A 20,636-nucleotide genomic window follows, 5' to 3' on the forward strand; every position below is an offset into this window, starting at 1 on the left:
GCACTGGCCTGAAAATCCCGAGATAGCGTTAGGATTTCGATTAAGCAGATGCCGGATGATTCTCAGTCTTGGGCTATGGATGGCCGATGCTATGTCCCGCCCCGCTAAACCCAGACGGGAATAATCCACTAACACAATGATCGTCAAGGACTGCTGGAGAACCACACTACTCTTCCAGAATATTTCTAGACATACTTCATGCCATTACTTCGTCCGTCCATCTAGACACCGAAATTGATTACTCAATCTTGGAATGGCGGATAGTGGAAAGAGAAAGATGCCTGAGAACAGCTCCGATCAAGCCCACAAGAAGAGAAAGGTTCGTTTGCTCACGCACTTCAGACGCCTTCCCGCGACTATTACCGTTGAATATTCTCTAACATCATAGTACAGGGAGGAAACAGTTGGCAGAAGGCTCGGGCTCACACTCCGCGATCGAGCATTGAGAGGGGTGACTGGGGAGTGTTTGTCACTTGCGAAAGAGGAAGAGAGACCAAGTGTGCCGCTGAGATTGTGGATTTATTCAATCAGGTATGCTGCTTTAATACGCATACCCTCATGTTGAAATCAGCTCCTAACGCATGTTCTAGAATGTGGGACAGCCCGAGAAAGGCGGGGATGAAGCCGAGTCCGACGAAGACGAGGACGACATCGAGACCCAAATCAAAAAAGAGATTGAGGGCCTGAAGCCCAATACCCAGAAGTCATCCCTATTCGAGGTTGTCAAGTTCGATCTTCCGTGTAGTATGTGATTTTATTGTGCTTCAATGACATGGTTGGTACTAACTCAAGTCAGTAATATTCGTGAAGTTCGATAAATCCATCGATCCAGAAAAGCTAGTGCATCAGATGTGTCTCGACGCGCATGCCAACCCAGATCAAAAGCGCAGTCGCTATGTCCAGCGACTGACACCTGCGCGCTCCATTCGAAAGACCCTCAGTGTTGACCTGGAGGAATTCGCACGTGAGATCCTAAAGCCCCATTTCCATTCTGGGGGCCCACCGAAGAAGGTTTGTTGCTTGCACTAACTTTGAAGCCTGGCTAACAATGCTCTTGGTTCAAGTACGCCATCCGGCCTTCTCTAAGAGGCAACAAGAAGTTTGGCCGTGATGCCATCATAAAGACTGTCGCAGACCTTGTGGGTCCCGAGCATCCAGTTGACTTGAAGAATTATGATCTGGTTATTCTGGTCGATGTAGTTCAGGTAAGTTCCTTCGGCTTCGTCACAAGCAAGGCATCGACAACGATAAGGGGCAGCTGACTATTGCGTAGAATATCATGAGCATGAGTGTCGTCGGAAGCGATTATGACAAGTTGAGACGTTTCAGTCTCGCTGAGTTATACAGTCCAGGTTCAGCACCACAAGAAGCCTAGAGTACAATCGATATCATGCCTTTCGCAGACCCGGACCATCTCGGTTTCTAGAAGATTTCCAGAAGATGACACCAAGCGCAATCACTTGCTCAGTGGCTGAGGTTGTTGCTAGCCACTTCGCCTCTGAACGCCCGCTCCGAAGGGCCATCCCCGATACAATAGGGCCTCGTGTTTGACTAGTCCAAATAAGGCCAGCCACTATGTTCAAGACGACGATCATCAGCGTTACCGCCAGTATAGCATAGAGGCTCATCCTCGGTGATATATTGGATGTTACCTCTCATTGAAACCCAAGAGGAAATGTCGATTCATGTCTACCTATTCGCTTAAGTATAAAAGCTCAAAGTATGAAAAAGCCACAAGTAAAAGAAAAGAAGCGGGCCGAGACTCCACAAAGCACGGGAGCCAGCGATGGGACGCCGGACGCAGGAAGGAACCCAGACCGTTTTGGATCGTTTCGCTGTTTGGCTCGGTAACAACCCCTTCTGATTGGCCCAGTCCAATATCAGCACCTTTCTTAGATCGGGATGCTTAGGCGAATCCCCAGCGTTCTCCTTTTCACAGGCTGACGGCAATCCTGCCCTGCAGAAACTACCGGTGTTTAATTGATCAAAGCTCGTTTTGCTCAATTCTCGCTTCAGGATGCAGGTCCCGAGGTATTTGCCCATTGGCTGCTGGTTTTACGTCACTTCGCTCGTTGGCGGACAGCAAGTATACTCGCTTACAAACGATAGAGACTGGCCAGGAGTCTCGACAGTAATCGAAGCACTGTTCATGCTGTGTGAAGTCACGACGTTCATTTATCTATGCTCGACTTGCAGCCTGGGCACAGTCTAGTGTTTACGATGAGCTGACATTCCCTGCGACTTCTGGCAAGCGCCGCTTCTCTCTTGACTATGAGGTGTCAGTCTTCGACCACTACGTCCTCCTTGGATTTCGAGAAGACAAGTTCTCATCATATCGTTATGTCATCGCTCCTACCTGTGTCTTCCGTCATCGAGACAGAACTCTCCGGCAAACTTGTCTCCGTTCTTCAGCAACACTTCTTAATCCCGGTTCATGTTGACAGAATATATTCGTTGGCTGGTTATCTACATCCTCTCTATCTGATCCGGTTGTCGAACGAGACCAATTTGTTGCTGAAATGCTCGCCCAGCCCAATGACAACGCTCCCCTGGCGTGAACATGTATTGTTGGACACAGAAGCACGGTTCCTTTCTCTTTTGAACAAGAAACGTATGCCCTACATCCCACAGCTTCTCCATTACGATCCTCTGGGAGAATTACTTGGGCCAACTTTTCTGATACGCCATCATATACCGGGCTCAACTCTCCAGAGCATAGAGGCTCAGCTTACCACGCAAGAACGGAATTCCATCGACAGAAGCTTGGGATTTCTGGCAAAACGCATTGCACAAAACAGGTCCGACTCGTTTGGAAGTCTCGGACAGGTGGCCAACGCAAAAGGGAATAGATCATGGCGAGAAGCATTCCTTGCACTCTTTGAGAGTATACTTCGCGACGCGGAAGATGTTTTTGTCAATCTTCCATATGGAGAAATCAGATACTACATGATGCAAAAATCACCAGCGTTAGACGAGGTTTTAGTGCCACGGCTTGTTGTTGTCGACTTTGGACAACCTTCGCAGGTGTTGGTCGATCCGAAGAGCAAACGGCTGTGCGGAATTACCGGCTTTGGCACCGCGGTATGGGGAGACGTATACATGGCGCATATCTTTGATAGTCCTTCGCCTCCTGTGATGGACGGCTTTGGGTCTTGCTCTTCTACTAGCCAAGCGGAGAGGACTCGGCAGCTTTTGTTCGTATGCCTTGAATTGCATTATGAGGAGAGCACCTAACAGCTAATTTATTATTCTCTAGATACTCCTGCTTTCGAGCTGTACACCGGATTGTCTTACAATACTACGGAAAAAATCGAGACACGACTGCTGAGGTCGATGCCAGAAGACAGCTCATGACGACATTGGGGAGAATGGCAATACTTTGACTAAGTCGGCCCAGAAACAGAAACGACAAAAAGAGCTTTGAGTCGAGAATCATCGGTTCATCTGAATCTAGCATTGGCGTTTGGAGCAATCATTGTTAGAGATGTCGCTGCCTTATAGAGGGGGCATCCTGCGGGTTTCGGGATGCTTAGTGAGAGCGGATCAAGAAAAGAGGTCTTATTGACTTTCCAGCAATTCATATGATTCTTGAAATTCATGGCTAATCGCCTCTATTTTCAACATCAACTTGTGGTACTACGTAATACCTACCTCTCCTCAACAGGGCTGAATGGAGGCATTATTCAACGGCCAAGGGCGGGGCTCTACCAAAGGGCGACCGTCATGAGCGCATGTGGAGTTCCGCTCCGCAGCGTCAATCGAACCTCCAGTTAAGCCATCGTTCACTCTCCCTTCTTCTCTTCTCCATACTTTCTACTCTCATTACGCGGCAAGGGTTGCAATCATAGGAAATGGCTCATTTCCTAAGAGGAAAGCAGGCCGGTATCCAAGGGGACTTCTCCGGCAGTCTCTCGCCAGAGCTATTCGAGCTTGATGATGTATGTGTCCGCCGGCCGCTCGAGTCAGGCACCAGCTTTTCTTTTTTTCGCGCCAAAGACCTTCACTGACTGGCTTTTGTTATAGCTTGCGAGGTACGGTATTAATTCACAGACTAGCGCGCTCGCCTACGATCCGGTTCAGTCTCTCCTTGCGGTCGGTACCAGCGAATCCCAGTTCGGCCATGGTCAGATCTACGTCTTCGGCCAGGGACGAGTCTCGGTCATCTTCTCCCTACCCCGAAAGGCGTCCGCGAAATTCCTACAATTTTGCGCCGACAAGCTCGTCAGTGTCGACTCGAAGAGCGAGATCTGCATCTTCTCCCTAGTGACGAAGCAATTACTCATTTCTCATGCTCCTCCGAGCCATGCCAGCGCGTTACTTACCGATCCGAGTCTCGACTATGCCTTTATCGGGTTGCAGAATGGTATGCTGTCCATTTGATATACTGGGCTTTTACTGACCAGTCGATACTGTGCAGGTGAGGTTATTGCCTACGATCTTGACCGTGAAAACATGACGCCGTTCAGAATACCAAACTTATGGGCTTCACGCAATCCACGAGCGCGACTTTGTCCCGTCGTCAGCTTAGCTTTCTCACCCCGCGATATTGGCAAGGTTCTTATTGGGTACCCAGATGGTGCGGTGACCTTCTCGTTCAAACAGAATATACCGCAGTTCTACTTCGAGTACGAAGTACCGCCAGGCGCTTTGGGTGGGAATGGTGATGTCCCGCCTAGGGATTTGCGGAAGCCCAGACTGAACCGAGCTTTATGGCATCCGAACGGAATATTCATCCTTACGATTCATGATGACAACAGCTTGGTTTTCTGGGACTCAAAGGATGGCCGCAAGCTGTTGGCCAGATCTATAACTACGCCCAATGTTGACCAGCCGGGTGTGCTTCCTGAACGGCCCGGGTCGTCCGACTCCGCCATCGGCCTCAAGGATCCTATCACTGATGTTGCCTGGTGTGTAAAGGCAAACGGCGACGACAGTGGTCTTCTCATCGCCGGCGGCAAGCCAAAGGACGACAGAAACAAGAACCTCACGTTCATCGATTTGGGCTCGTCGCCCAACTACCAAACGTCCTCTTGGGCCATCATCACGGCCTACTTGGAGAATCCCAAGGCCATTACGGAGCTCCCGATTCCTCCAGGTGCTCAGGTCGTTAATTTCTGTGTCATTCCCCGCAGTTCACCCTACTATGGAGGCGCACACGACCCGATAGCAATTCTTGCTCTTCTATCATCAGGAGAATTGATCACCTTGAGCTTCCCGAGTGGGCATCCTATCCCACCTACAAATATGTTACCACCTTCGCTTTCTTTCGTTCACCCTTTTGTCAACAAAATCGCTTTGACGACAGTTGACCGCGGCGCCTGGCTGGGCCTCAAGGAGCGGCGCTCTCAAGGGCCGAAATTCATTCTGGGTGGTGCAGAAGGAAGGAAGCATCTCAAGCGCCTCGAGGCTCGCAACATCCTTACAGCAGCACATGCAGACGGCACCGTCCGGGTCTGGGATCTTGGTCATGACGACGAGATTGAGAACTCAGAAATGGCCCAGGTTGATTTAGCGCGAGCCGTGGGTCGTGTGGGTGGCATTGATGTTACAGAACTTTCTCTTGGAGGTGCCAGTGGTGAATTATCGGTCGGTCTCAGGAGCGGCGAGGTTGCGATATTCCGATGGGGTAGTAATCAGAAACTTGGCCAAGAGGAGCCTCCTGGAGCTAACAATGGACCGGGAGAGCTGACCAATATCAAGTATCGGACCGATCCCGGCCTCAAGGCAGGCTTTCTGCCATTGACTCTTTTGAATATGCAGCAAGGACCCGTTACTGCGCTGAAGCATAGCCCAGTTGGGTTCGTTGCCGCGGGATTTGAAGGTGGCAGCATCGCCATTATCGACCTGCGTGGGCCTGCCATCATCCACACAGCGAACTTGTCAGAGCTGGCCAAGCAGAATAAGCGAAGCAGTTTCCTCAAGTCTCGCACTCCTGCAGAAACAGTCCCAGAGGTGCCTACGAATATCGAGTTTGGCATCATGACCCTAGAGGGTGAAGGTAAGCTTACAAGACCACCAGCTCCGGGCCATACTAATATCAAAATAGACTACTCAAGTATCTGCTGCTTTGTTGGTACAAACAGAGGCAACCTAGCCACATTCAAGATTTTACCATCGGGTAATGGGGCCTTTATGGCGCAGTTCGCTGGCGCAGTCGCATTGGAAGACAAAGTCGTCAACATCATCCCCATCAATGCCGACGATGGCAGTCTAGCATTAGCGACCGGCGATGCATTTGGGGGCCTACGGAACGGAGCCAGAGTTCACGGCGCAGTGATCGCTGTCACCGTCAACGGCTCCAGAATCTTCAAGCCCGCCACCTCCAAGGGTGCGCACCGATCCTGGGACGACTACCTTTGCGACTCCGCATCCGTCGTCAACCTCCCTGGGCGGGGGTGCAGCCTGGTCGGACTTTTTGGTGACGGCAATGCTCGAGCATTCTCCATCCCCGGCCTCAAGGAGATTGGCTGCAGCAAGATTGGTCATATAGCGGACATGAGCCGTCTGTCCCAGTCCACTGTTGCGCCCAACGGCAGCGTCTTATTCTGGACCAGCCCATCTGAGATAGGGCTATTCAACGTTTGGGGTGCCGGTATTGAGCTGTATGTGGTCACTTCCAATCAATCGTCGTACGAGCCTACTAATCTAACAACCAACAGACGACCATCAGAGGATCAATTATTCAACCCACAAGTGGCTCCTCCTCCGCGACCTACAATCACCAACCTGCAGTGGATCTCAGGCACTCAACATATCTCCCCCGCGGACATGGATATCCTCAGTCAGCTCCCCTTCTCTCCCCATTCCTCCATCATGTCCACACACTAATAATCCACAGTTGGAGGCCCCGACCGCCCCCCTTCAAAGCACATGCTCGAGCAAATGAAACTAGAAGAGCAAGAGCGGCGCCAAGCCGCCCGCGAAGGCCGCGCACCGCAGGGGCCCGCGCGCTCAAACACCAACAACAGCGAGGAGGGCTACTTCGCTTACATGCAGCGCCAGATGCAAGAGCGGACGCAGAATCTCTCGTTCGCGAACGATAATATGGATAGGCTTGAGGAGACGAGCAGTGGGTTTGCGAGAGACGTCAATAAATATGTTCAGAATCAGAAGAAGAAGGCTGTTCTTGGTGGTAAGTTCAAAAGCCCATGGTGCAATTGAATGGTTGTGGTGTCTGGGCAAGTGCTAATATTCGGATAGTTCTTGGGTCGAAGTTTGGGTTCTAAGCGGTTTCTTTTCTCTAACTCTCTCTATCGTTTGGGTCTAAGATATCATAGGTATAGTTAGGCGTTAGAATATGACTATATTTCGCGATGTGAAATGTTTATACCACACAATTGCTTCATGAAATGTAGCTATGTAAACAGTCCTCATCCCGCACTTACCCAGCGTACTCCTTCGCATACTAGGCTGCTCCTAAACATAAGAGGAACGATCCACCCACAGCTGGGGTCAGCCCCTATCCCCGTTAGCGAAATCTGGAGGACTTCCGATTGGGCTCCTTCACTGATCTTAGCCACAGGGTTGTTGCATTACTAGTGGACTGTGACAATTCCTTGACTCGCGAGCTCAAACAAGCGGTGACTAGATCTTCACTTAATGGACTGACGTTCTTTGTTGTTTAACCGTTCAGGACTCGAAGCTCTCGGTCTTGTACCTAGCCTCGTTACTGTCCGTATCTGAAGTTATCTACGCATTCAGATACGGTGTCTCAAGCGGTATACGTGTGAAACTTCCGAAGAATGGAGAGCCAAAATCACAGATGAGACGGTGGGAACCGTCATCTCGGTTGCAACTGGAGCAACCCTTCTGGCTTCAGTTGCGAGGGATAGTGTGAATGAGTTGTCATGCTCCCTAGATGGGCAGTAGTCGGGGCATTTGGCGGTGGCATTGATCTTTGCGGCGACAGTCACCTAGAAAACATAGTTCGAGTATGTGGGTTCTGGGTATGTTTGAGTTTATGCATGCTGAATTATCGTAAACTAGGCCAAAAGCTAGATGATGGGGTTTGAATATCGGTATAATAGTGTAAACAAATCGTTAAAGCATCGCAAATAATCATAAAATCATGCAAATAGTAAATGATAGGGTCTAGAAACCAGGCTGTAAAGAGGCCCATGATCCGATTTAATGAACCATGACTTGCGGCCGCTGGTGCTGCGCGGCCGGGTTGGCGTTATCGTCCTTGGGTTCCGAATCGTCGCCCATTTCGACGTCCTCGTCGGCATCCCCACCTTCCTCGTCGTCAATTTCATCGTCGTCATCGTCGCTCTCGTCTTCGATATCCTCACTCTCTGCGTCGGAAACTTCATCGTCGTGATTATCTGTGCCCTCCATATCGTGATCCTCGCCCTTGGCGGGCTCTTCGCCCTTCTCTGCCTCTTGTAGTTCCTCGACAAGGGCGTTCTCAAGCTCCACCTCCTCTTGTCCGTAAGCGACACCATCATCATCGAGGCCGTCGGCTTCAGGCTGGTCTGGCGGGTATTCAGCGGGAGCAGATTCTTCTGAGTCCCTAGACAATGAATAATGGTTAGCGGCCGCATAACGATATGACGACGAGTAGATCGCTTACCATTTGATAGCAAATCTGGTCACTCTGGGCTTTTCCGCAAGGATATTGCGGCGAATCCGTTCAATGATGGGTTTGGCAGGGGGATCGGCAGTAAGCTCCTCCGAATCATATTCGTTGTTCACATAGTATCCGACACGGACAAATTCCCTGCCATCGTAGCTGCAGGTGAGGAGAATCACGGTCACGCCAAGAATCTCTGAAGTAGGGATGCGTTTAAGGTCTGGTGCATCGGCTTCGAAAATGAACTTGTTGACGCCGACAGGAATAGGTCCGACGAGCAGGGAGTCGAGTTCTTGGTCGTACTCAGACGAGGTAGCGGAACCGACATAGGTGAGCTTCCATTCCAGATCTAGACTCGGTTAGCAAAGGTAGGGCAAGTGTTGTAAATAATTGGGGCTCACCTTTTTGCAGCTGTTCCAAGCATTCGAAGGTGATTTCAAACTGGTAAGAAGACAGAAATTGCGCAGGGTTGTTGAGGACTTTAACCCCAAGAAGAGAAACAACAGACATGGTGTATGGATGTGGCGTGGATGGCGGTGTAGTAGAAGAGTAGAAGAAAGTACGGATTGATGGTAAGAGGCAGGGTATATGTAGGATAGAACGGTCAACACGAGGGATAGGATTGTTGTATGCAGTATTTAAGGGAGAGAGAAACGAGGGAGAAATCTATGGAGGGGATGAAGGCAGCTGGGCAAGTAATTAAACAATCAAGTCCAGCAAGAGGGATCGGCGACGCGCGCCGCGTGTGAACGCATAATTCTCGCGCTGACCGCCTTTGTCACGTGTACTAGCTTCCAGCTGCAGCTTCTGCCGGGCCCTGCGCAGCGCATCTGTGGACAAGATCCAGCAGACCCTGCCCGTCCCATTATTCTCTTGACCGTCGCTTCCAGATCGTCTTTTGCACTTTAAGCTGTTTTATTAATATTTTCTAGGTCGGGTTTTTCTTTCGTTCTTTGTGCGTATCTTTGTGGGTGCCCCTCTCACTCGACAATCCCGGATGCATGCGAGTCTGCCGCTGACAGTTGATGTTTTTAGACTCTTTGTTACTTAATCGCTGGCTCAACCGATTCTCATGGCTGAAGATGACGCCGAGAAAGCCTTCTTTCAGGCTCAGGCAATGAATTTTGGCTCAATGGATTATAACGGCGCTGAAGTTCAGGACGCGAATGCCTCGGATTCAGATGATTATGATCCCTCCAGTACACTTCAAGAACAGTATCCTGCTCCCTCCGAAGACCCCAACCCCAGTGAAAAAATCAAGTCAGATACCCCTACTCCAATGCCGCAATCCCAACCCCAGCCATCTATTGCGCAAGGCGCGGACCCTAGTCAGCAAGCTGGCAGTGCCCATCCATCTGAACCACCTTCGCGAGCTGAGTCTCAGACGTCGACGTCAGGACCGAACCCCGGTGCCTCTGTTCAGCCGAAAACCAGAACTATTGGTGGGTTTGTGGTTGAGGATGAGGATGAGGATGACACAGGGGATGCGGATTATGAGCCACCAGCTGTACTAGGTGTCGAGGAGATGAATACTATACCTTCGCAACCCGTTTCAGGAAATGCAAATGAAGCTACTTCTACCCCTGATGTATCATTTGGTGAAGCTGCGCAGCAATCTGCGAGCGCGAATGTTCCTAATAATTCTCTTTCTTCCGTTCCTTTCGCTTTTAAGAATGATGGGTCTATGAATCAAGGTCAGAACCTGTACAGCTCACGTACTTCGCTGCAGCCTGATACTGCGCGAGAGAGTGCTACAGCTACTCCCGTTCCGGAATCTCCATCTACCACCAAAGGTCGCCTACCTCATGATCGAGTTGGGATCCTGGAAGACAGAATCCAGGAAGACCCTCGAGGTGACATCCCTGCGTGGCTGGAGTTGATTAACGAGCACAGAAGCCGCAACAGGATTGACAGTGCTCGCGATGTGTATGAAAGGTTTCTGCAGGTGTTCCCTCTATCTGTAAGTCAATCAAGACCGCATTATGCTGCAATTACTGATAAAATAGGCCGAAATTTGGGTAGCATATGCGACCATGGAGTCTGAACTCAACGAGCTGTTCCGTCTCGAGCAGATCTTCAACAGGACACTTCTTACTATTCCGGCAGTTCAACTATGGACAGTATATCTAGACTACGTTCGGCGGCGCAACCCCCTTTCAACGGACACAACGGGACAGGCTCGGAAAATCATTTCGTCTGCATATGACCTCGCACTTCAGCATATTGGCATGGACAAGGACTCTGGCACCATCTGGACCGACTACATCCAGTTCATTCGCTCCGGGCAGGGGAATGTCGGAGGTTCTGGATGGCAGGATCAACAAAAAATGGACTTGCTTCGGAAAGGTTACCAACGGGCCATCTGTGTCCCGATGCAGGCCGTGAATACCCTGTGGAAGGAATACGATCAGTTTGAAATGGGCCTGAACAAACTAACGGTAATTTCATCGCCCCCTTATAGGAATTCGCTCTAACTTTACTCTCTAGGGACGGAAATTCTTGCAAGAACAGTCACCTGCATACATGACAGCACGCAGCTCTTATACAGAGTTGCAAAACATCACTCGAGACCTGAACCGGACAACGTTTCCCCGACTGCCGCCTGTTCCCGGCTCGGATGGTGATGTTGAGTATCTACAGCAAGTCGAGGTATGGAGACGCTGGATTAACTGGGAGAAATCGGATCCTCTTGTCCTCAAGGAAGATGATCTAGCTGCGTACAAGACTCGTGTTGTCTATGTCTACAAGCAGGCCCTTATGGCGCTCAGGTTCCTTCCCGAAATCTGGTTCGAAGCAGCCGATTTCTGCTTTCTCAATGACATGGAAACGGAAGGAAACGAGTTCCTGAAGAATGGCGTTGATGCTAACCCGGAGAGCTGTTTACTTGCGTTCAAGCGCGCCGACCGACTCGAAATCACTTCGGAATCAGAACAAGACCCCATCAAACGAGGTACGAAAGTAAGGGAGCCGTATGACAGGCTGCTTGATGCGCTTTATGATTTGATTGCCAAAGCACGCACTCGAGAAGCCCAAGATGTTGCTCGTCTTGAAGAGACTTTCAAGACAAACCCCGACGCGCAGCCCGCGAGAAATGACGACGACGATGATGACCAAAGCGAAACGAGACAAAAAGAGTCCGTCAAGAACGCTCAGATAGAAGCGGTCCGCAACGCACATTCTATCCAGATTGGCATCCTGTCCAAAACTGTTTCATTCGCATGGATTGCTCTCATGCGCGCCATGCGTCGTATTCAGGGCAAGGGAAAGCCTGGAGAGATTCCTGGGTCACGGCAGATTTTCGCAGATGCTCGCAAGCGAGGCCGTATCACAAGTGATGTCTACATTGCGAGTGCTCTCATCGAATATCATTGCTACAAGGATCCGGCTGCCACCAAGATCTTTGAGCGAGGCGCTAAACTATTCCCCGACGACGAGAACTTTGCCCTTGAGTACTTGAAGCATTTAATAGACATTAACGATGTCATCAGTAGGTTTACCTTGCATTCCAAAATCGATACATCACTAACAAATCTCTAGATGCCCGGGCAGTGTTCGAGATGACAGTGAGGAAGCTCGCTTCCAATCCCGACAATGTTCACAAGACAAAGCCAATATTTGCATTCCTTCATGAATACGAGTCGCGATATGGCGATCTGGTTCAAGTCATCAACCTCGAGACTCGGATGCGCGAGCTGTTCCCGGATGACCCAACTCTGGAACAATTCGCACACCGATTCGCCGCCCCTACCTTCGACCCTACAACTTTCCGACCTATTATTTCTCCCTCCCAGACGAGACCAAAGATGGGCTATCCCGTGGGCCAAGTACCGTCCCGCCATGGCACCCCTACATCAAGATACCAAGAACCTTCCGTCACAAACTCACCAAAGCGATCACTCGAAGACTTCGATGACGACATCTCGCGGCCTCGCAAATTCGTTCGGGGCGAGTCACCGCTCAAAACAACACAAAGGCGGCAGCTGGACCAGGTCAAACGGGCTCAGCCATCACTTCAAGTCCCTTCTAGCTCCTCCCAGTATCGCTCCCAGGGCTCGCCGGCTCCTTTGCCCCGCGACATTGTATACCTACTCAGTGTTATCCCCGCGGCTTCGACTTATACCGCTGGTCGGTTCTCCGCAGAGAAAATGGTCGATCTCATTCGCCGGCTCGACATGCCCGCTTCCATCTCGCAAATACCGCTACCCGCCTCTGCGCGCGGACTCGGGACGGGGCAAACTACTATGGGTGGCCAGCCATTCCCCGGGGCCTACCGTTAGTTCCTCATATACCAACAATAAACGCCCATTTATTGTCCTGAATAACGATGCTCCTTTCCATTCCCCATGAGCCGATGCGATATTTATTTCTAAAGCATGTGTGGTTTGAGATGTACGGTTGCTGATCAGCGGAGCTTGCTTGCATTTGGTGGATGACTCGGCGTTCGTCTTTGCTTTGCGGGCCTTTGCAGGATAGGGGGACATTATGGTCGGATAGTCTACTCGTTTTTGGCTTCGTGACGTGGATGATATTGATATTCCTTGCTGCCTACAATTACCTTACGATCTGTACAGAATTGGGACCTTGAGATACCAGAAAATAATAGATAACATGCCGATCAATGCAGACAATTTTACTCTTTCCATTCTTAAACCTTGAGCTCGATCTAGTCCCTCCGTACTTACCATCATACATTCCGCGCATCGTGCGGCTAAATACAGTTCCCCGGTTCAGATTCGAACTGACTTCGTAGTGCACAGCCTCATAATCATGCATGCATGATGTAGTATCCTTGATGCCTGTCCAACGTGCCCGATTACCCTACAAACACACCACCCTGCCCCCTGTTCCACTTTGGACTCTCCAGACGCACGGCCATATGCGTGCAGACCTTGAATCTGCGCCTCGATTCGAAGTCGCATTGTTCTTCTATGACCCGATCACTTTCCTATTGATGTTGATGGGCGCTTTCACTACGCTTTCACTACGCAGCAGGTGAACGTTGTTTGGAAGTACACCGTGCCATCACTCAATCGCTCCAGAGGAACGGGAATAACTCGGTCTGTTGGCGCCCCGCGAAATGAAGGAATCGAGCTTTGGTTTCCCATGTTACTCACCTACTCGGCTACATCGTGATAAGGAACGCTGGGAAGGTGGGTGCTTACAGCCCGACTCCTGAAAAATTGACTTACTTTACTCTTTCCCAATCATTTCCTTGTTTCATCGCCTGGCCCTTGTGAACGACGTCCTTTCTCTGGACTCACTTGAGTTTATCCTCCGGACAGGATTCGACAGACTCCATGTCTCGCGGAGCACTCGACTACGCTGGGAAACTTGGTTGTCTCGACCTTGGGTGACTCGACGAATACTGAGTTAGGGCTTTGTGGACTGATATTTGCTGAGGTTCGGAATCAAGGCGCGTCTCCAAGGCACTGGTGGACATGACAATCTGCATGCGGCGATTCGTCTCCCAAGTTCTGACGTCGAGAGAACGGAGCAGGGCCACAGTTCCGTGGCTCTCCATTGCTATGAGTTCTAACCCTGCTCGCTGCATAATTCAATGCACGGGCAAGAAATCAAGCGAGGACGGGGGGACTATGCGAACACCTGGCCATGCAACGTGCTCTGCGCTCCTCGTGACGCAAGGCCGTCAGGTGCCGAAGCGCCATGCAATCGCTCCAGTCGCTCCACCGTTCCTAGACACTGGTGCCATCGGCGTTGAAGCTTTTTGGTGCAAGAGGGTTATGGTTCTCACAACTATCTCGTCGGGCTCAGCCTGTGAACCGCAAAGTTCACGTAGGGCTGCAGGTCAACGAACAAAGCAGCATCCGCCTTCCTCCGCCTCTCTCGTGGCAAGTTGCATACGAGCGCAGCCGGTGGTGCTTGTTGTCCTTCTCATTGCCTTACGCCCCCGTCTCATGCTGGCGTTGTGTCCCTGGGTTGAGCTGTCGCAAGAAGTTTGTCCGGTCTCACATTCGACAGCCGCCGAACCGAGCCCTAACTCAGATCTGATTCGTGCATATATCGAGTGTCGTTCGCATAACGTCGGATCTGAATTCATCTCGCCGACAGCAAGCACGATAAGAATTAACATAAACATTGCTTACTGATCGAAAGCCACTGAGTTAAACATTCCCTTTGAGGATGTGATGCGTTCGCCCGCTACCGCCAGCGGCACTCAGAGGCGCTCGAAGTCCTTGGTTTTTGAAGGTGTTGTCCGACGGTGACGGTTCTCGCCGATTGCTCCTCTCCTCTTTCTCAAGGTCCTGAAGAGATTGTGCTTTGTGGTAAGTGTATGGACGACCTTGGCTGAACTGGGTTCAGCGCAGCGATGTGTTGATTTGTGGCGACTCTGATGGCGGCGGACCTTGCTTCTTTGGCGATGGAGGAAAATACTCGGTCGATAGCTCAAGGCATCCGGTGGCTGTACTATGAATACTCGATCAGTAAGTACACACGAGCCCACACCTTTTCTTCTTTGTAAGAGCAAACTAACCTATACCGTACGGTTGTTGCTCTACTGCTCACGCAATTCCTGTTTCTCGCTTCGTTGTCCGGTTTGCAAGCTGTGCATGGACCCAACACCCAATCCTCTCCATTGTTTGGTATGCTCGCCCGCGAAAACTACGAGCCATATGACATGAGGCAGCCGGTAGACATTTCGGTGTTCTCGTAGTCGGGGTTGCTGCGATCCCAGATCGTAGGGAAACGATAGCTTGCCCTAGATCAATCCAGCGTAGAGTAACCACCCTGACCGAGGGGTTTGCTGTGGGATGACGCGCAGAGAAATTGCCTCACCTCGCTCACTTGTGTTGCCCACCAAGTTTTTCTCCCAACATATCTCACCTCACCTCCTCAACTCCTCTCTCTCGCTCATTTCCGTATCTAGCGAGCGAGTAACCATCATCTCTGGGCCCCTCTGAGATGAGATACCGATCTCTCACTTCATCATCTCTCACTTCGTCACCTGCCTAATTAGGAAAGCGCCTGGGGGTATAAAAGCCTGTTTGATCTCTCCTTCCTCTCTCTTCTTTTCTTCTTCCTCTCCAGATTTCGCTTCCTCTTGAACCGACTTCTCCTCTTTTCCCTTCTTCTTCTTCTTCTTCTTCCACGCTCCTGCCCCTCTTCAACCTCTTTCTCTACAACAACAACACCAGATCTGCCACTATAAGATATTCCCAAAACTCCGACCTGTCAGGATCTTCGTATCCAAACCTTAGCGCTCGATTACCTTCATTCTCTCAACAAGACTGAAACACAACTCTTGCTCCAGCCATCCTCGTCTGTCTCGTTGACAGCAATCCTATCATTCTCGACACCTTCGAATCCTACCGTCCACAACGCATCACCACCATCGAAACCGCAAACATGTCTCAGACAGGACCACGCAGTGTTATTAGCGGATCTCACAGCGTTGCAGGTGATCCCGCATTGGATCGCCCTCATCTTAAGACAGACACGTGCCGGAACATCGATCTGCCTTTTGGAGCATTTAGCATTGACCACCTAGTAAGTCGCCGGTTTGTCTGCTGCTCGAAGCCAATATCAGCCCTCCGCCAAGGCTCCCATTGCAATTAGCCACGGCCTGTGATGGCTGAATTCTATTCATGTCCCATCTTCTCTTTTTCTCTTTCGTCATATTCCATGTCTTGGTGCTTGCCGTACTTGGAGTTGTCTTCCCATTCACCCTTGCCGTCCTTCAAACGGCACCGGTATTGCATATGGGCTTCACCCCAGCCTACTCATGTATCAATCCGACTGTCATCCTGCCTATCCCAGTGCTGTTTACATTCCCTGCACTTCTTCACAAGATGTTCTCGTCCAGAAGGCCAGCTCGTCTATATTAAACTCCTCCTCCCCCGGCTCGATGTTCTCTCTTCTGTATCCTCATCAACTCAACAACTCTTCCACCCTTTCCATTTCATACTTTCAGAAATACCCATCGTTTCCCCCGTTCAAGAAACTGCTTTTGCTCCATTATCTTCGCCATGGAGCACATCGATCAAATCAACACCCTTGGAGGCGGTCTCCGCCACTTGCGTCTTTTCGATACTGACGAAGCAAAGTACTCCGTCCCCGTGCAGGCTGTGCCTCGCCCCGGTTTCAATCCTACTGGCAAGGAGATCGAAGTCCAGATGAACGCCTTCCCTGTGAGCGCGTTTCCTAACAAGACGGTCTACCAATATGACGTCAGTATCGATGACCCCTCTTGTGCCAGCGTGGTTACCTGTTCCCTGTACTAACTTGACCTAGGTCCACATCGGCAATGGCGCTGAGAAGAGCGCTGTCGTCCGAAAGGTCTGGGACTCTAAGGCGCGCAAGGCAGCTCTTAAGCAGACCATCTTTGATGGTCAGAAGCTTGCCTGGTCTTTGGCTAACTACGCCAATGGAATCAATGTGATGGTCGACCTTGATGCGGAACAAGGCCGTCCTGCCGGCCGCACTCCGAACACCTTTCGCCTCGTCGTCCGCCCAACCCGTACCGTTAACTTGGCGGCTCTCAACTCCTGGCTGCGTGGTCAGACAGCGACGTCGGATGCTGCTCTGGAGGCTTTGAGTAAGTAGCTTGCCTGACGTTTGAACTTCTCAACCTTACTAATGGCCTTAGACTTCCTGGAGCATGTGCTTCGCGAGCAACCTAGCCGCAACTTCCTGGCTATCCGCCGCTCCTTCTTCGACGAGAACGGTGACCACAAAAACATTGGTGGTGGCGTCCTGGCCTTTAAAGGCGTGTACCAGGCTATACGTCCCGCATTGGTATGTTTATCTTCCTCGAGTAATCAATGGGATTATTCTAACTTTGCTTCAGGGCCGCGGATTGATTATCAACGTGGACGTCTCAAACACATGCTTTTGGGCCCGGACTGCTCTTATGGGTGCAGCGCAGGCGCTCATTGATGCTCGTGACCCCCAGCATCTCCAGCATCTCCTGCGCCCTATCCCTGATGGTCACGGAGGCACTACTGAATCTCCCGCTTTCTTTGAGGTTCATCGCCGACTCAAGAAGCTTGGAGTTCGGCCTCATTACCAAGGCTGCCCTGTTCTTGGGAAGGACTTCATCATCAAGGGCCTCCTGAACACCAACGCCAAACAGTACATGATCGACTACAATAATCGTGCATCCGGAACATTGCAACGGATGAGCATTGATGCGTACTTCAAGATGAAGTACAATCTGTCTCTCACCTATCCCGAACTCCCAATTGTCGAAATGACCAAAAAAGGTGTCGTTTATCCCATGGAACTACTTACGATTCACGGACTTCATCGGTACATGTGGAGGCTCAATGAGTTTCAGACCTCCAATATGATCAGATACGCTGCATCCCGCCCCGGAGATCGCCTTGCTTCTATCCAGAAATCAAAGCGAATTCTCAACCATACTGCCGACCCCGTGCTTCAAGCCTTTAACCTGAAGATTGATGAAGGCATGATCCGTACCAAGGCGCGCCTTCTGCCAGCGCCCGATATCGAATTTGGCGGAAGGAACCGCATGAACCCAGGCACAGCTGGTCGTTGGGATCTTCGTGGAAAGAAGTTTTATCTGCCCAACAAGAAGCCCCTTGACTGCTGGGGTGTCGGTTACTTCCCCGGAAGGCGCAACACTATCAGTAAAACTCAAGTCGAAGCCTTCATTGACTCAATGATGAAGGCTTATCAAGGCCATGGAGGCACCGTGCCGAGACGCCCCATTGTTGTCGAACTTAGGGAGGATGTTGGTGAAGCCATCAAGAAGCTTTACAACTCGACTGGGGTCAAGTTCCAGAAAGATCCTCAGCTCCTTGTTGTGGTCGTCCCCGACAAGAACTCTTTTACCTACTCTCGCATCAAGAAGTCCTGCGACTGTCGCTGGGGTGTGCCTTCCCAGGTTCTTCAGTCTACACACGTGGCGAAGAACAACCCACAGTACATCTCGAATGTTCTGATGAAGGTCAATGCCAAACTCGGCGGCACCACTGCTCGTGCTGTTCCAAACGTGAACGAGGCAGCGCTTAAACCCAAGTCCATGATCGTAGGCGGTGATGTTTCCCACTCCCCGCAGGGTGTGTGGCTGCCTTCCCTGGCGGCGATGTCTGTCTGCATGGACCAATTTGGCGGTCGTTACTGGGGAGCCTGTGAGGCCAATGGTGAGCGTGTTGAGATTATTGCCCGTTCTAACATAGAGGTCATGCTTACGCCTCTTATTCGCGAATGGATGGCCACTGTCGGGGGTGGAAAGGCTCCGGAAAATATCTACTACTTCCGCGATGGTGTCTCCGAGGGCGAAGTCCAGCATGTCTTGAGAGAGGAGGTGCCCAATATTAAGTCGATCTTGATGAAGCTGACCCAGGATCAGTTCAAGGGGAAGTTCACCGTGGTTATTGCTAACAAGCGCCACCATCTTCGTGCTTTCCCGAAGCCAAACGATCGAAACTCTGCCGATAAGAACGGCAACCCGCTTCCCGGTACTTTGGTTGAACGAGATGTGACGAGCCCTCACGACTGGGATTTCTTGCTTTACTCGCACATTGCTCTGCAGGGTACCGCGCGTCCGGTGCACTACCATGTTGTGCTTGATGAAATCAAGCACCGCCCCCAGGAACTTGAGAACATGATCTATGATCATTGCTACCAGTACATGCGCTCCACGACTTCGGTCTCGCTGTGTAAGTTTCATCTCTTCCAAGGCTGAATATTGAGCGCTAACATGATTATGGTCCCTGCCGTTTATTACGCTCACCTTGTTTCAAACCGCGCACGTCATCACGATGATGCCCCAGCAAGCTCCGGCCCTCAGAGCGGTCCCGAGATCAAATTGACAAACCCTAAGCCTCAGGGCAAGGCTGCGGATCCACGTCTTCTTCCCATCCACGGAACATCCAACCGCCTTCCTTTCGGAATGTGGTACATTTAAACACACGAGGCTAGGGTTGAAGGACATCGCGGGAGAACTGGCTCTGTCTTTTTTGTTTTCTGTTTTCCCTTTCCATAATTCGTCTCCGTTATCTACTGCTTTGCAGCGACCAGAAGACCTGAAATCCGTTTCGATCTGCTTCTAATTGAATCTTGTTCTTAGTTATAGAACATCTTGGGTTTCGGCACAACCCACTGGACTTCGAGATCTGGATGCGATGGTCGCAGACAGAACCTGAGGATCGGGAAGTTGTCTGCCCAGGCCAATTTATACCTCAGGAGATCTTAGCATAGTTCCACGCAAATCAACTCGACTGCTGAAATTCATATGTCCAGAATCGCAGGAGCCAAAGATGAAGGTAGCACTTGGACAGTCGGTGGTCCCATGCTACTCAAATTCTTGCACTGGGAAGAGCCGGAGATGCCCACGAGCAGTGAGCTCGACGAAATTGGGAAACAGCGGCAATCTACCCATATTCATAGGGAGGGAAGCTGCCATATAACCTTGCTCGCCAATACATCATAAATCTAACCCGACACAGAAGCGAACAAATCCCTTACGGTAGATGCTCATCCAAGAACGTAGCAGGCACTGAACTTTCTACGTAGATAAGTCCTCCACACTGACAAGACGGCCCGCTGAATAGATACGCGCTACGTGGCTACAGGTAGAAAGAAGAGACAGGACAGACTCAGGGAGACGATTTTCTATTACTAGCTGGGTCCGGACACACGGGTCAGGTTTTCCGGAATCCCTTGGCCGAACGGAACGCCAAATACAGATAGACGGGAACTGCATAAGCGTAGATGACCAAAGTATTAGGTAGAGGATGGAGGGCACGCATCGGGGAAAGCAAGTCAATCCAGAACGCACGGAGGTGGGAGGCTCGGAAGAAATGAAAAGCATTGAGAGACGGAGAGAGCTATGGGGAGTCGAAGCCTCGAGGGAAGCTCGCCGTCGCGGAACTGGAATAGACAAATACCGATCGATGCACGCTATGAAGAGTTGAAGAACGGTAACGTAAGATCAAATGGGTTTCACGTCACGGTATAATATAAGTAGAATCACAAGCTAAGAGGTCGAGTGAGCAGCCGCCGGGGTTAGGCATGGGCATCTAGATACTAAAATCACAAGTAGAGAACAAGATGTCACGCAAGACGGGAAGAGAAGAAA

The 20,636-nt window shown here is 50.8% G+C and overlaps 8 protein-coding genes across 8 annotated transcripts; 7 read left to right on the forward strand and 1 right to left on the reverse strand.

The window, feature by feature from the left end:
• Positions 1-277: 277 nt before the first annotated feature.
• On the forward strand, positions 278-1,375 carry BDV17DRAFT_295526 (THUMP domain-containing protein; the record flags this gene model as incomplete). The annotated part of the gene is made up of 6 exons (XM_073763077.1): positions 278-319; positions 394-531; positions 591-744; positions 797-1,011; positions 1,065-1,205; positions 1,274-1,375. The coding sequence occupies 6 exons, from the start codon at positions 278-280 to the stop codon at positions 1,373-1,375; spliced, it is 792 nt and encodes a 263-aa protein (XP_073611144.1).
• Positions 1,376-2,157: 782 nt separating this feature from the next.
• BDV17DRAFT_218481 (phosphotransferase family protein) lies at positions 2,158-3,789 on the forward strand. The gene is made up of 2 exons (XM_073755554.1): positions 2,158-3,194; positions 3,257-3,789. Exons 1-2 carry the CDS (start codon positions 2,272-2,274, stop codon positions 3,381-3,383), a joined length of 1,050 nt encoding a protein of 349 aa, XP_073611145.1. The 5' UTR covers positions 2,158-2,271; the 3' UTR covers positions 3,384-3,789.
• BDV17DRAFT_274890 (putative SNARE-dependent exocytosis protein (Sro7)) lies at positions 3,765-7,288 on the forward strand. The gene is made up of 7 exons (XM_073759167.1): positions 3,765-3,938; positions 4,024-4,363; positions 4,418-5,998; positions 6,047-6,602; positions 6,660-6,781; positions 6,839-7,132; positions 7,201-7,288. Exons 1-7 carry the CDS (start codon positions 3,852-3,854, stop codon positions 7,224-7,226), a joined length of 3,006 nt encoding a protein of 1,001 aa, XP_073611146.1. The 5' UTR covers positions 3,765-3,851; the 3' UTR covers positions 7,227-7,288.
• An 839-nt stretch (positions 7,289-8,127) lies between these two features.
• asf1 (nucleosome assembly factor ASF1) lies at positions 8,128-9,082 on the reverse strand (the record flags this gene model as incomplete). The annotated part of the gene is made up of 3 exons (XM_073760588.1): positions 8,128-8,512; positions 8,573-8,921; positions 8,974-9,082. The coding sequence occupies 3 exons, from the start codon at positions 9,080-9,082 to the stop codon at positions 8,128-8,130; spliced, it is 843 nt and encodes a 280-aa protein (XP_073611147.1).
• A 562-nt stretch (positions 9,083-9,644) lies between these two features.
• rna14 (cleavage polyadenylation factor subunit RNA14) lies at positions 9,645-12,849 on the forward strand (the record flags this gene model as incomplete). The annotated part of the gene is made up of 4 exons (XM_073763078.1): positions 9,645-10,532; positions 10,579-11,010; positions 11,060-12,059; positions 12,110-12,849. The coding sequence occupies 4 exons, from the start codon at positions 9,645-9,647 to the stop codon at positions 12,847-12,849; spliced, it is 3,060 nt and encodes a 1,019-aa protein (XP_073611148.1).
• A 3,205-nt stretch (positions 12,850-16,054) lies between these two features.
• BDV17DRAFT_274904 (uncharacterized protein) lies at positions 16,055-16,616 on the forward strand. Its single transcript, XM_073759168.1, has one exon. It carries the CDS (start codon positions 16,177-16,179, stop codon positions 16,414-16,416), a length of 240 nt encoding a protein of 79 aa, XP_073611149.1. The 5' UTR covers positions 16,055-16,176; the 3' UTR covers positions 16,417-16,616.
• BDV17DRAFT_284782 (putative eukaryotic translation initiation factor eIF-2C4) lies at positions 16,558-19,463 on the forward strand (the record flags this gene model as incomplete). Its single annotated transcript, XM_073760589.1, has 5 exons — positions 16,558-16,758; positions 16,823-17,126; positions 17,178-17,326; positions 17,379-19,219; positions 19,250-19,463. 5 exons carry the CDS (start codon positions 16,558-16,560, stop codon positions 19,461-19,463), a joined length of 2,709 nt encoding a protein of 902 aa, XP_073611150.1.
• Positions 19,464-20,191: 728 nt separating this feature from the next.
• Positions 20,192-20,524, forward strand: BDV17DRAFT_218795 (uncharacterized protein). The gene has a single exon (XM_073755556.1). It carries the CDS (start codon positions 20,293-20,295, stop codon positions 20,470-20,472), a length of 180 nt encoding a protein of 59 aa, XP_073611151.1. The 5' UTR covers positions 20,192-20,292; the 3' UTR covers positions 20,473-20,524.
• The last annotated feature ends 112 nt before the right edge of the window (positions 20,525-20,636 follow it).

Source organism: Aspergillus undulatus (assembly GCF_047715775.1).
Source record: "Aspergillus undulatus strain CBS 261.88 unplaced genomic scaffold BDV17scaffold_70, whole genome shotgun sequence".
Taxonomy (NCBI): domain Eukaryota; kingdom Fungi; phylum Ascomycota; class Eurotiomycetes; order Eurotiales; family Aspergillaceae; genus Aspergillus; species Aspergillus undulatus.